The following is a 14,759-nucleotide window of genomic DNA, read 5'->3' on the forward strand; positions in this document are numbered from 1 at the left end:
GGTGAGCACCCTCCTTTATGGCTTGTTTGTTTTAAGCCCCACACCCTCTCCCCACAGGGGACTTGGGATGGCTTACAACCGTCGTTTATGCATGGGTACTTTCACTCAGGTTTGCCCCTGGTCTGTCACGGTTGTTCCTTGGAGTTATGCATGAGTTTTCCCTCCATTAGAGATGACCTCGCTGCCGGCCCTCACAAATCCCGAGACTTCCCATTCCTCTGTTAACCTGATTCTTCCCTCTCCCCTGAGTTCAGCCCGGGTGAAATCCCCATGCATAAGGCAAAGCACGGGACAAGCAAGCTTGGTTTCTCTTGCAGCCAATTACAAAGCAGCTTGTAAAGAGGCGGGGATTCAAATGCTTCCTGCTTCCTCAGAGCTCTTTCTAAGAAAGGCTTTTTAAAACCAAGGCTTGGCTTTCTCTCCCCCCCCCTTTCAGATTGCTCTGTGCTTTTTTACACAGCACTTGGGTTGGGGGGGGGATTTTCTCTCACAGTAAGCACTACAAGTAAGCCAATTACAAAGCAGCATTTAAAGGGACAGGAACTTGATTTGAGCTTGGAGACTGCTGGTGCAGAGATTCCCAACAGGAAAGTGTGGCTCCAGCGAGCAACGGACCTCAGGTAAAACTCCCAGGCATAAATGACCAACGTTTAAAAATACAGTAATACATTAAAAAATACGATACATGCAAATACAATGCAAATAAGTAGAACAATGAAACCAATTAAAACATCGACTCAACAACGGCAAAAAAAAATATGTTCCTTTCTTCCCTGTTCCTGGAGGAAAGGAGCAGTGGCTTCCCTCCTCCCATTCAGAAATAAAGTGCCAACGCAGCAGAAAGAGAGAAAATCGTCTTCCCAGCCTTCTCCACAAAAGAAAGAAGAGATGGTTCCATCTGCCCTCTCATGGGGCTTTGGCCATATGCCCTGCATATGCACAAATGCTCCTCCGTTCCCCATTCTGAGCACAGGAACACATGAAGCTGCCTTCTACTGAATCAGACCCTTGGTCCATCAAAGTCAGTATTGTCTACTCAGACCGGCAGCGGCTCTCCAGGGTCTCAGGCAGAGGTCTTTCACATCACCTACCTGCCTAGTCCCTTTTACTGGAGACGCCGGGGATTGATCCTGGGACCTTCTGCATGCCGAGCAGATGCTCTACCACTGAGCCATGGCCCCTCCCCTCCATCATACCATGTGATTCAGTGACAGTTCAGTGATGACTACAAATAACAGCTTGGTCGGTAAGCCAAGCCAAAATTTGTGGCCCCCTTGGCATTCCATTGTTCATTGCAGTGATCAGATGTTTCTGGGAATATGTATGAGGAAAAATCTGGGTAGCAGCAGCCACAGGTGAGGGCCCTAGGCTTACCAGCTGTGGGTAGGGAAATTCCTGGAGAATTGGGGGATGGAGTCTGGGGAAGGCAGGGTTTGGGGAGGGGAGGGACTTCAGTGGGGTAGAATGCCATAGGGTCTATCCTCCAAAGCAGCCATTTTATCCAGGGGAACTGATCTCTGTCATCTGGAGATCAGTTGTGATAGTAGGAGAGGAAGAAAGTAGACTCCTTTGAAATGTGGTGTTGGAGGAGAGTATTACGGATACTGTGGACTGCCAAAAACAAAAAACAAATCAGCGGGTTATAGATCAAATCAAGCCTTAACTGACCCTAGAAGCTAAAATGACTAAACTGAGGCTATCGTATTTTGGTCACATTACGAGAAGGCAAGAGTCACTGGAAAAGACAGTCATGCTAGGAAAAGCTGAGGGCAGCAGGAAAAGAGGAAGACCCAACAAGAGATGGAGTGACTCAATAAAGGAAGCCACAGACCTCAGTTTGCAAAATCTGAGCAAGGCTGCCAAAGATAGGACATTTTGGAGGACATTGATTCAAAGGGTTGCCATGAGTCGGAAGCGACTTGACAGCACTTAACACACACACAGGCCCCATCTGGAGGTTGGCAACCCTAGTAGTTCCCCACCCCTGATAGTACATAGGGAGGCCCTAAGACAGAAAGTCCAAATGGTTACCTTAGGATGGTAATAACAGATTTGCTAACAGTGTAATAACAGAATTGCTAACAGCCATTCACAATTGGTCCTTAGCTTTTTTTTTTTTTTTGCCATCAAGTCACAACTGACTTAGGACGACCCCATAGGGTTTTCAAGGGAAGAGACATTCAGAAGTCATTTTGCCATTGCTTGCCTCCCTGTCATGCCCCTGGTATACCTTGGAGATCTCCCATCCAAATGCTAGTCGGGGTCAGCGCTGAGAGTGTGGCCAAAAATGCATGGTCCCTTAACCCACTTTATTCCCCGTTTCAGCCAGGACCAAATTGACCCGGGCTGGGGGGAAAACTGTATGCATTACCTTGAAAAGCAGGGACGTGCTCAGTTCCTGTTTAGCTTGCAACACCTCCACCCCCGGTGATTGGTCGTTTCCCGGGGCAGGGAAGGTCCTCATTGGTCAATTTGAAATGACCAATCACCAGGGGCGTGGGGTGTGTGCCAAACTAAACAGGAACTTCATGTCTCCCACACTTTCTGTTTACATGGATGGATTTGCACACAGTTTCGTCCCTGCCTTTCAAGGTAATGCGTACAGTTTCCCCCCCAGCCCGGGTAAATTTGATCCTGGCTGAAACGGGGAATAAAGTGGGTTAAGGGACCATGCGTTTTTGGCCCATGTGACTGGCCCAAGGTCACCCAGCAAGCTTCCATGGCACGAGTGGGGATTTGAACCTGGGTTTCCCAGGTCCTAGTCGGACACTTTAACCATTACACCACACTAGCTCACTCAGTGAAATTAGAAGGAAATAACTGTATAAGATGGCACTCTTGTCTGCTGCCCTTGAATAGTGCCCCAGGATCTGACACTTGGGGACAGGCCACCTCAATCCACCTAGCAGCTGGGCTGGCCCCCCTATTCACAGATACTTACGTGCGCCCCAAGAAAAATTGCAAACAAAATCCTCTGAATCTCAGAGCCAGTGACTGTGAAGTTGATGCTAATTTAATCCGCAAACATTGGGATATGTGCAAGTCTCCGCTAATTACTTTCTCCATCTATCCACATTCCCAAAACACACTTTTGAAATCTGCACCCTTTAACTGCTCGTTGGCTTGCCGGTTTTCACATTAAGACTTTGAAAATGAGCTGGGAGGGCAGAGAAGATCATCCCGATTCCAATTAGGACCAATTACGTTAGACTATTCAGCTGGTTGGCAGTGCGCTTTCTCTCTCTGGGTTCAAGGAAACCTTTACGGCAACATTCATAAAAATTGCATATCTGCCAGACAGGAGAGGGGAGAAGAGTGGGTTGCATGGTGGTTGGAGAAGCAGATCCAGAGTGGCTGGGGTGGTCCATGACAGGCTTTGAAACGGGAAAGTGAAGAGGCAAGCTGCGGGAGAAAGGGGAGGTATAAGGAAAGAGTGGGGGCAGCGTGGAAGTAAGAATGGGAATGGGAGGAAGAGATGTATGTGTGTGCCGTCAAGTCACAGCTGACTTATGGCAACCCAATAGGGTTTTCAAGGCAAGAGATGTTCAGGGGTGGTTTGCCATTACCTGCCTGCGCATGAACACATGAAGCTGCCTTCTACTGGATCAGACCCTTGGTCCATCAAAGTCAGACCGGCAGCGGCTCTCCAGGGTCTCAGGCAGGGGTCTTTCACATCACCTACCTGCCTAGTCCCTTTAACTGGAGATGCCGGGGATTGAACCCTGGACCTTCTGTATCCCAAGCAGATGCTCTACCACTGAGGCACGGCTGAGAGATATGCCACCCTATGAGGGTTAAATGGATTTTTTGTGCCAGGCGGAGGTTGCACCGGGGCCAAAACCTCCTTAGGAGGCAGCTCCGCTGCATTGCCTCCTAAGCCCGGCGCAGGCATTCCGGTCAGGAACGCGCTGTTAGTGTCTTTATAGTTCTTCATTCTTACTAACAGCACAATCCTAGGTTCTCTAAAGCCTTCTCCCCCCAGCCTTAGAATTGCACTGTTAATCTCAAAGCATTTTAGAATAATGCCATAAAAATTATAAAACTTATAGCAAACAACGCAATAAGGACAGATTGCAAAAATTAGAAAATTATGCAATTAAAAAAAGCCATGTAAGACGTGGCATGACATAATGCAAAAGCCAGATTTCAAAAATGAGAAAGCGGTGCAGTAAAAACGAGATTACAAACAATCAGCAGTGCAATAATAGTACAACCCTGTTCCTTCCAGTGTATTCGCTAGCATTCGGAGTGTGTCATTTCCCCACAGGCTGTTGTTGCCGGCACAGGGGCTTGTTGAACCAGAAGAACGTCGCAGCCAGACCAGGGCTGGCTGTTTTCTGCTGCGTCCAGCCAGTTTGTGCTCATTACTTTATAGCGAGATGGTAGGTGTAGAGGCGAACAGCAAGTTTCTTTACTGGAGCTGCAAAACCACATGCAGCGAACACTTGTCTCACGCATCCGGATGTATCTGTCCACCACCTGCAAAGACAAGCACAGCAGCTCCTACCGCTTCCAGGACAAAAGCACTAGAAAAACCCGGTGGAATTCGCAAACGCTTGCACCAGGTGCACGCCAGCTGGAAAGACGGAAGCTGCTCCAAATCATATTATCTGGGATCGATACGCTGTGAGTTGTCCATGCCGTACCACTGTGGAAGGAACTGCTGGGGGCTGGAAAAACCTGCCTTCCGCACAGCCCCGTTTTGAACAGCAGAGGCTAAGGAAGATGAAAAGGCTCCCTAAAACAGCTGTTTCTGCCAGCTCAGCCATAAACATTTAAGAGGCTTCGATTAAGCAACAGGTTAGAGATGTTGTTTGGGCGATATTGGGTGGGATGGCTGAAATGTGCCCCCAGGCGTCATCCTGCAAAATATTTGCACAGGAGGGGCTGTGGCTCAGCGGTAGAGCAACTGCTTGGCATGCAGAACGTCCCAGGTTCAATCCCCGGCATCTCCAGTTGAAAGGGACTAGGCAAGTAGGTGATGTGAAAGACCCCTGCCTGAGACCCTGGAGAGCTGCTGCCGGTCTGAGTAGACAATACTGACTTTGATGGAGCAAGGGTCTGATTCAGTATAAGGCAGACCATAAAGGCCGAGAAGAATGATATCAGATGCCTGATTTCTGGAAAAAATTGGTAATTGGGTTGTCCCCTCTGACCCAGATGGCATCACCGATTTACACATTACGAAGTACACAGCATGGATACAGGGTCCCCACCTGGTGCAACAGTCAGACATCAGTTCCTCAGTTCCCTCACACATGGTGTCCCATGTGGATCAGGACTGTACCATGTGTGGAAAATGGACATCAGTGTTCTGCCCTCCCCACACCATTTTCCCAGCCTGAAACAGCCTCAGGAGCAGTATTTGGCCTGTGAGGGGCCTGAGACCGGCATGTGGCTGGTCATTGCATGTGTGGGGCCTGAGACACTCGTGCCTGACTGTTACAAGGGGATGGCGTGGGGACTCCGGACCCAAACTGTGTACTCCAAAATGTGTAAATGTGTGTGAACTGCCCCCTTACAGGGGGACTACCTAGGACAAGTTGGAGAAGTTTGACAGGGAGGCAAAGGCTGTTCCACATTCCAGGGAACATCGTGGTAGAGAAGGCACAGGAAAGAGGAAAAAGAGCAAAAATGAAATAAACTCGTAGAGAATTGAGGTGGAGAGAAGGGGTTTAAATGGGATATGGGAGGAAGAGAGACTTTCTTCTATTCCAGGCTTCTTCCCAACCCCATCTCCATTCCCCGTTTACATTAGAACCTAAGAAAGGCAATGCTGGATCAGACCAAGGTCCATCAAGTCCAGCAGTCTGTTCACACAGTGGCCAACCAGGTGCCTCTAGGAAGCCCCCAAACAAGACAACTGGAGCAGCACCATCCTGCCTGTATTCCAAAGCACCTAATACAATCGGCATGCTCCTCTGATCCTGGAGACAATAGGTATGCATCATGACTAGTATCCATTTTTACTAGTAGCCATGAATAGCCCTCTCCTCCATGAACATGTCCACTCCCCTCTTAAAGCCTTCCAAGTTGGGACCAGTTGATCAGTGGGCAGAACTGAGTGGAAAAGTTTCCCTGGGAAGGGTGGGGTGAAGTTCTGTGTTCAAAGGCTCCCCAAGAAAACAAACCTTGCACCGAGGGGCAGGGGGACATCATGTTCAGGAAAAACTAGATGAGCCTCCCTAACATTCTACACATTTATATGTGCAGGGAGGTATTTTGGGGTGAATAAACATTTGACGTATTTAGGACATTATTATCCCAGCCTTCTTCCAAGAGGCTTGAAGGGGGGCAATATGTGGTTCTCTCCCGTTTTATCCTCACAACAATCCTGTGAGGTAGGGTGAGGCTGAAAGAATGTGACTACTCTCAGGGCACCCCACAAGCTTCATGGCTGAGTGTGGCTTTGAACCCAGGTCTTCTTGGTTTTAGTCCGATGCTCTTAACCAGTCAAGTGATCCCTGCCGGCAGCCCATGATGGTTCCATCCAGAACAATTTTACTCCTTGATCCCGGCGACGATGTAAAACAGCCTTTCTCCAGCCTGTGCAGTCGTGCCAATTTTGTGAACGTGCTATATTAAGTTCCCCGAAGAGACGAAAGTGTGAAGGGAGGAAATTCAAAAGTACCTTGTGTGCTGCCTTCCTTGGGAGATCGTGAAGGGAGGGGGAGGTGGAACGCAGGACTCTGTTCCCAATTGCCGCAGCTGATGACAGCCTGGTTGGCAAGCAGGGGAGGGAACTGGTTGCAGGAAGGGAGGTTTTTAAATGTCTTGCAAGCAGAGAAGCAGTTTTTGTTTCAGGTGGTCCCATTTGGTGTCTCCTTAATGAACACTGGATTTCTGGCTCGTCTTCTCGTCTGGAACAAAATGGCATCCTTCTGACTTGGCGGGGAGAGGGAACAGGCAAACAGCTCCCGTCTGTGGTCCAAGCACGGCGAGGCGTAGGAGCGCTCGCTTCCTTCCCCAGCGTTGATGGATCCGAAGTTTGCACACATCTCGCCATGATTGGCAAGTCCATTTTAACAGGGGCCGTGTTTCAAATGGAACTGATGAGCCAGCAGCCCAAAATGTGCCCGCTGTGCCATTCTCACGCAAGCCAAGACACGGAGAAGGAGCTCTGGCATCACTCCTCTCCAGTAGAAACAGCTGCGTTGGAGAGAGCCCTCCACTTTAAGCACCACACCTGCTCTCTCCCATTGACCTGTTCTGTGTTCCTGTGCACTGATCGATTCATTTATGATTCATTTACTTCATTTATACCCCGCCTTTCTTCCCAGTGGAGACCCAAAGCTGCGCACAGCATTCTCCTCTCCTCCATTTGATCCTCACAACAACCCTCTGAGGTAGGTTAGGCTGGGAACAGGCGACTGGCCCAGGGCAATCAAGCAAGCTTTCATGGCAGAGTGGAGATTCCAGCTGCATCTCTCAGAACCTAGTCTGACACGCAACTCTACACCACAGTGCTTTAGAGATGCCTGAGAGGAAGTGGAATGCTTCTGGGCAGGAATCTGTTCAAAGGGCCAGTTCATGTGTTACCAACTCTTTGGTCATTTATGCAAAGGATGCTTTAACCTCCTTTATTCCCCATTTCAGCCAGGATCAAAGTAACCCGGGTTGGGGGAAACTGTACGCATTGGCTGGAATGATCAGGGATGAAACTGTGTGCTAAGGGAGGCATGAATACAGAAAAGCAGACTCCCAAGTTCAAATCAAGTCCCACCCCTTTAAATGCTGCTCTGTAATTGGCTGACTTCGCAGTTCTCACCCTGAGAGTAGATTTCCTTCCCCCCAGACCCAACCGCCACATAAAAAAGCATTTTAAAAACAAAAAACGGAGCAATCTGAAAGAAGGGGGGTGGGAAATCCAAGCCTCGTTTTAAAAAAGCCTTTCTTTTGCTCAGAAAGAGCTCCCAGGTAGCAGGAAGCAGTTGAATCCCTACCTCTTTACACACTGCTTCGTGATTGACTGTGAGAGAAGCCAATCTTCTGTGCTTCCCCTGTTTGGCTATCTGCATGCTGCCTTGAAGAGGGGTTTCGAAAAGGGTGGGGTGAAGCTCAACCCAAGAACAGACTGTGCACAAAATATTGTCGAAGGCTTTCACGGTCAGAGTTCATTGGTTCTTGTAGGTTATCCGGGCTGTGTGACCATGGTCTTGGTATTTTCTTTCCTGACATTTCGCCAGCAGCTGTGGCAGGCATCTTCAGAGGAGTAACACTGAAGGACAGTGTCTCTCAGTGTCAAGTGTGTAGGAAGAGTAATATATAGTCAGAAAGGGGTTGGGTTTGAGCTGAATCATTGTCCTGCAAAAATTACCTATTACATTACCTTTAATACTTTTTGCAGGACAATGACTCAGCTCAAACCCAACCCCTTTCTGACTATATATTACTCTTCCTAGACACTGAGAGACACTGTCCTTCAGTGTTACTCCTCTGAAGATGCCTGCCACAGCTGCTGGCGAAACGTCAGGAAAGAAAATACCAAGACCACGGTCACACAGCCCGGATAACCTACAAGAACCAGACTATGCACAATCTGTGACTCCGGAATGAGCCAGGATGAACGGTTTAATTTGGACCAGAAGAGGAATGGGAAAAGCTGGGTTTGTTTTGAATTGAAACAGCATTGAGCTTCCAAGGAATGAGGTAACATGCATACTGAAAAAATTGATCCTGGCTGAAACGGAATAAAGGAGGCTAAAGCGACCATGTATATGTGACCTTTGTGTCTCCAGTTTGTCCTGTTAACAGACATGTTCTTGGAGTTCCATGATTGAAACTTAATTCCCAGGTGTATGGGGGTCTGATTCAGATTGTGGGCCAGCCTGGTGTAGTGGTTAAGAGCGATGGACTCTTATCTGGAGAACCGGATTTGATTCCCCACTTCTCTACATGAACGGCGGACACTAATCTAGTGACCCAGGTTGGTTTCCCCACTCCACCACATGAGCGGTGGACTCTAATCTGGAGAACTGGGTTTGATTCCTCACTCCTCCACATTAGCAGCAGACTCTGATCTGGAGAACCGGGTTCGATTCCCCACTCCTCCACCTGAAGTCTGCCATGTGACCTTGGGCAAGTCACACCTCTCCGAACTCTCTCAGCCCCACCTACCTCACAAGGTGTCTGTTGTGGGGAGAGGAAGGGGAGGTGATTGTAATCCAGTTTGAGACTCCTTATAAGGTATAGAAAATTGGGATATAAAAACGAACTCTTCTTCTCCGTCTTCTTCTTCTGGTGGCTTAAGACCCAACCTGCTCAGCATTGTTTTCCTGACCTGAAATGACCCTGGGGAGCTGCTGTTTGCCCCACCAGGGGAACATGTAGCCCATTAGCACACATACACTTGTAGCCCATCAGTCGAATTTATAGCATGGGGCACGGCTGCAATGAATCTGAACCATGGGCCAGGAAGCTGACAGTTCAAATCTTGATGAAGCCACCCAGTTACCAGGCGGTGCTGAGCAATCCCTGAGCGCACCCGATATTGAACGAGTTTAAAGGGTTGTCAGAAGGCTTTCTGAGGCCGTGTGTGTGGACTTCCTGACGTGCCACAGAAGTGCCTGATAGGAGTGATTCATTTTTATCATTTCAAAAATGCTCCACCCTATGTATCTTAGCTGTAGCAAACTGTCTTTCTCAGGAAGGCGCAGGAGCTCCAAGAAATGGCAGGGCCCAGTCTGGCCCATGGATCGAGGGTTGTAGCTTGGCCTCGAGCATGAGGACTCCCCTAACCAAGCCAGGTTTAGGGTTGTCTCTCCATCTGCGGGAGGTTTTGGGGTACGGGGCTGGGGCGATTGCACATGATGCAATTTTGTCACTTCCGGCTTTCCCCCCAGAAGCACTGCGTGGCCGTGGCCGCTTTAGCACTCAAACCCCCAAAATGCTGGCGTTTGGGAGGTTTGAGTGCTAAAGCAGCTGTGGCGTTGCAGCGCTTTTGGGGGAAAGCCGGAAGTAACATAATCATGTCGCATGCGGCCCCTGGTCCGGAGCAGCCCGGTGACTTGGGGGGCAATTGCCCGCCAAAACCACCCACCTGGCAACCCTACCGCAAGTTAGTGCTCTGAGGCGACAGAACACCTTTCCCTTCTAATCTCTCTTTTGGCGATGCTGGTTTAAAATGGTGCTAATGGAGACCTGGTCGGGTGATAATGCGATCGCTCCAAGACGCAGCCGAGGATATAGCAGGACCCATTGATTGGAACACAATGGCAAAGGCAAAGTAATTACGGGGGGTGGGGGCAATGTGATCACTCTTCGGTACCAGCGGCCAGCCAACGGCAGAGAGATGTCACTTTTCTCCAAGGCTTGGAGAGCCAAGCCGTGACCCTTCCTCCCTTCAGCCTTCACTTTGCAGAAAATAATTATTTACCCTTATAATAGTCAAATCCAGGTGGAACGATAAGGCCACGAGGAGGGGTGAAACTGGGAACTCTTGCTACGTTCCTTTCACCAGCAGTAGACAAAATCTTCTCTAAGGCAGGCCACTGAGTTGGGTTAATAAGATGCCTCTTTGTGTTGGTAAGTGAATGTAAGGTGAAAGACCGTGGACCAGGATCAGACGAGCTTGCCTATTCTCTTCAGGATCAGTTGAGCATGCCTGTTATATTAGGTGCTGTGAAACACAGGCAGGACAATGCTGCTGCAGTCGTCTTGTTTGTGGGCTTCGTAGAGGCGCCTGGTTGGCCACTGAGTGAACAGACTGCTGGACTTGAGCCTTGGTCTGATCCAGCAGGGCCTTTCTTATGACCAGGGAAGTATTATTTAATTCATTTTATTTAATGCATTTGTACCCCTCCTTTCTGCCCAATGGGGACCCATAGTGTCTCACATCGTTCTCCTCTCCTTCATTTTATCCTCGTAACAACCCTATGAGGTAGGTTAGGATGAGAAAGAGTAACTGGCCCAAGGTCACCCAGTGAGCTTCCATGGCATGCTCAGATATCCCAGATACTAGTCCATCATTCTTAACCACTACACTGTATCTGAGGTCTGGCAGGCAACAGATAATGGAATCTGGGAGCATACAGAGCTACTAGTGGGCTTGTAACCCTGAAAGATCCACCCGGGGGTGGGGGTCAGCCACTACCTTTGTGCCCATGTTACAGTGAATACGCATACATCCTGTGCACATCTGTTTGTAGGAGAGAGCCAGCATGTGTTCACACATATTGTACATGGGTTCCCTGTAAAAATGTGTGTGTGTGTGGGGGGGGGGAAATCATAGAGTCTTAGAGTTGGAAGGGATCACCAGGGTCATCTAGTCCAACCCATGCCTAGAAGATGGTCAAGATGCCATCCCTCCCATGAACTGCCCAAGGACATAGAATCAGCACTGCTGACTGATGGCCATCCAGCCTCTACTTAAAAACCTCCAGGGAAGGAGCACTTACCACCTCTCGAGGAAGTCTGTTCCACTGAGGAACCGCTCTGTTAGAAAATTCTTCCCAATGTCAAGACAGAAACTCTTTTGATTTAATTTCAACCCATTGGTCCAACTTTCTGGGGCAACAGAAAACCACTCGGCACCATCCTCCATGTTTCAGACCATTGTTTTAAAGGCCTTTTCTTGCCAGCATCCCTGTGCTCAATACCAGCAGGTAGTGCCCTTTTGTTCAAAAAAAAAAAGTGCCAGTACTGATAGATAAGGTGGCACTGGTTTCCACCAATTGCCAGCTCAAAACTCGGGAGAGCCCCCAAAATAGTTTGCATTACTCAGTACCAGTGAGCAAAAAAAGTTAAAGGTAGTCCGCTGTGCAAGCTCTGGGTCATTCCTGACCCATGGGGTGATGTCACATCCTAACGTTTCCTATGTTTACGGGGTGGTTTGCCAGTGCCTTCCCCAGTCATCTACACTTTACTCCCAGCAAACTGAGTACTCATTTTACTGACCTCGGAAGGATGGAAGGCTGAGTCAACCTTGAGCCGGCTACCTGAAACCGACTTCCCTCTGGATCGAACTCGGGTCATGAGCAGAGCTTTTGACTGCAGTACCAGTAAGTACCGCTAAAAAAAAACCTGCTGGTGGGCAAGTAAGTATATACATTGGTGCCTTTGTTAGCAGGTTGCACCCTGAGCAAGAAAAAAACAAACGGTGTCTCTACTTTTATCGCCCAGGCTCCAAAGAGCTACCCCAGTTCTACCAGCCCCAGTTGCCAATTCGGAGGTAAAACTGAAGTAGAGAAGTGGCAGTGGCATCTTTTGGCAACAGGACTTCTTGGCAGGCCACAAAGGATCTTGAGTTGGCATTAAGGAGGGTGAGCAGTTCTTCCTCCTTGAGGAGGCCTCCACTCTGCCCACGTCTTTGTCTCCCACTGAAAGGTTGGTGGTCCACCTTTTTCAGCCTCGAGCTGTTGATTCTGGGCTACCCAAGGCATGCATTACCAGGACCCCTGCACTCAGATCTGTTGAAGGGCCATGCGTCCAGAAGTTTTGGCTGCGCTGTAAGAATAAGACCGTGCGCTGTTTAAGGCAAGGACTGTGTGAATTTCAGCCACAGAAAAGATTTATGGTGACGTCAACATGGATCACTGCAAATGGCAAGCAGATTGCGGCCTCAGCATTGGCCAGGCCGGGCATCAATACAAGGAGCCCGGGCCTTGCCTGGTCAACAGAGCAAAATGCCGTGCCTCTGTGCTCCAGCAGCTGTCGCCCAGGACCCTACGCTGGAGAAGACGCGCTCCAAGCCTAGAATCAGAGCGTTTCCACCAGAGCAATGCAAACTTAACCACCTCTGTCGCTCAAAGCGCATCCGAGGAGGGCACAATCAAGTATTCAGGCTGTGTTTTTCCCACAGTCGCGGGGGGCCAACGTGGCTCAAAGCCAAGGCTGGCTAAGCAAGGAACGCTGAAACCGAATATGTGATCATTCCATCATTTCCGATCTCATCACCTACACGGCGGCATACGGCAGTTGAAATAACTGAAAAGATGTGTGTGGAAGCGGGACTGAAGCAGACGCCGAGGTCATCAGAGATGACGATTATTTATTCTCTCTTATCCTACCATCTGCAGCATATGGGTGTCGCTCCCTACTCCAGATGACTAAACGGCAGCAGATGCCGTGCTATTATCTTGCTGGAGGACCGCAAATGAGGCGTGGAGGCCCTCTGACGGCACTTCGTCAATGTCACCAGGAAATTCTTGATTCTCCCACTGAGGAGTCTCCCCAAAAACATCCTGGACCTCGCCCTTTGAGCCGGTGCTGCTGTCGCTACCAGATGTTGGGGGGGGGGTCTCATTACAACCCTGGGCACAGGCCTTCCTTCTCTGCCGATCTGGCGCTTTAAAAGTTGGGGAGAAGTCACTCTTTTATTCATAGAACTGAAATTAAGTCAGGGAAAACTAGAACTTGAATCTGTATGTGGGAATCCTCATTTTAGAGTACCGATTTGGGCAAAAGATTGCTTTGGCGCTAGCCTACAGTAGTTTTTTTGTTGTTTTCTTGGAGGGGGTGGTAATTTTGAAATTCAAGATTCACTTAAATACAATAGAATGTTGGGTCTGTATGGTGTAAATTGCCCAGCCTTTTCAGAGTACTCTTATTTCTTTTAAAATTAAAGTGCATCTAGGTATTTACTGTCATCTTTTTCCTTCTTCGTTTCAGTATGTTTTCTCCCCAATGCATAAAATACTCTTAGTTTGCTGCCACCTTCCAAATAAGTCTGAAGAAGTTACTAGCCCCTAAAAAGTTTTAGTAGCTGATTTATTCACAAACAGTTATTCATTTGAAAGCCTCAAAGACAAAAAAAAAAAGCCAATTCTCCTTCCAAATTTACAAACACTTCCTGGCCTGGTCCCTTTTGGGTCATTCTTACTCTCCGTGGAGAGATCAAATGAATCCCAACCATATTTATTATGTTCCTATATACAGCAAAGAGCTCTAAGAAACTCTAAACTAAAAAAAAAAAAAAAGCTGAGAAAAGATCTAAAAATCTGGCGTTCGAAGGGTTAAACCCTTCTCCCTTCCCTGCATGAACCCCAGGCAGACTGAGGCTGCAGTTTGTATTCTGTGTATTGAACAAAGCAGTGATCTTCTGTCTGAGCTCTAGGCTGTAGTCTTAACCATGTTTACCAGGCAGCAATTCCCACTGAATTTAATGGGACCTCCTTCCAAGCAAAATGTTTAGGATTGGACTGGGATCGTTGAAGGTGTCTGCAATATTAAGCTGAACTCAGTGTGGCCAGTGGAGGGGAAAAGTTATACTTTCTACGTTCTCAGGTTTTCTGTTCCAGAGATGAATTTCCTAGGGAGGAGGGGAATGAGTGCTTGACCCATGCCGATCAGGGTGTTCCTCCCTTTCTCACACAGCTGACGTACCTTCCGCCTCCATGGGGCGAGTGCCGCTCCTCAGACTACGGCCTGGACTTCTTTCCCGTCTACAGCATCACCGCCTGCAGGATTGACTGCGAGACCCGCTACGTGGTAGAGAACTGCAACTGCCGGATGGTTCACATGCCAGGTGCGTCTGCGGAGATGAGCTGCGACTGCCTGTGCCCCTCCTCTGGTGTCAGAGCCAGCTTTTGCCAAGTCAAGGGAGGCCCCGAGAATGGGGCAAAACTTAAGCTGGCCAGGGAGGGATGAAGCCGAAGCAAGTTTGTGGCAAGGATTAGGTGGAGCTGCCCTAGCAGCAGAATTCCCCTTTTTGTTCAGACCGGAGATCAAGGCTCATCTGCACTTCAGAAATCAGACCGTACTAAGGTTGCCAGCTCTGGTTTAGGAATACCTGGAGATTTTGGAGGTGAAGCCTGGGAAGA

The 14,759-nt window shown here is 48.8% G+C and overlaps 1 protein-coding gene across 1 annotated transcript in view; it reads left to right on the top strand.

Moving 5' to 3' along the window:
• Positions 1 to 14,759, top strand: part of ASIC2 (acid sensing ion channel subunit 2) — a 543,783-nt gene that overhangs the window by 511,850 nt on the left and 17,174 nt on the right. The window contains exon 4 of the mRNA XM_056863759.1: positions 14,314 to 14,464. Coding sequence (XP_056719737.1) covers positions 14,314 to 14,464 — 151 coding nt within the window. The remainder of the gene's footprint in view (positions 1 to 14,313; positions 14,465 to 14,759) is intronic.

This window comes from Euleptes europaea, chromosome 18 (assembly GCF_029931775.1).
Source record: "Euleptes europaea isolate rEulEur1 chromosome 18, rEulEur1.hap1, whole genome shotgun sequence".
In the NCBI taxonomy this organism is placed as follows: Eukaryota; Metazoa; Chordata; class Lepidosauria; order Squamata; family Sphaerodactylidae; genus Euleptes; species Euleptes europaea.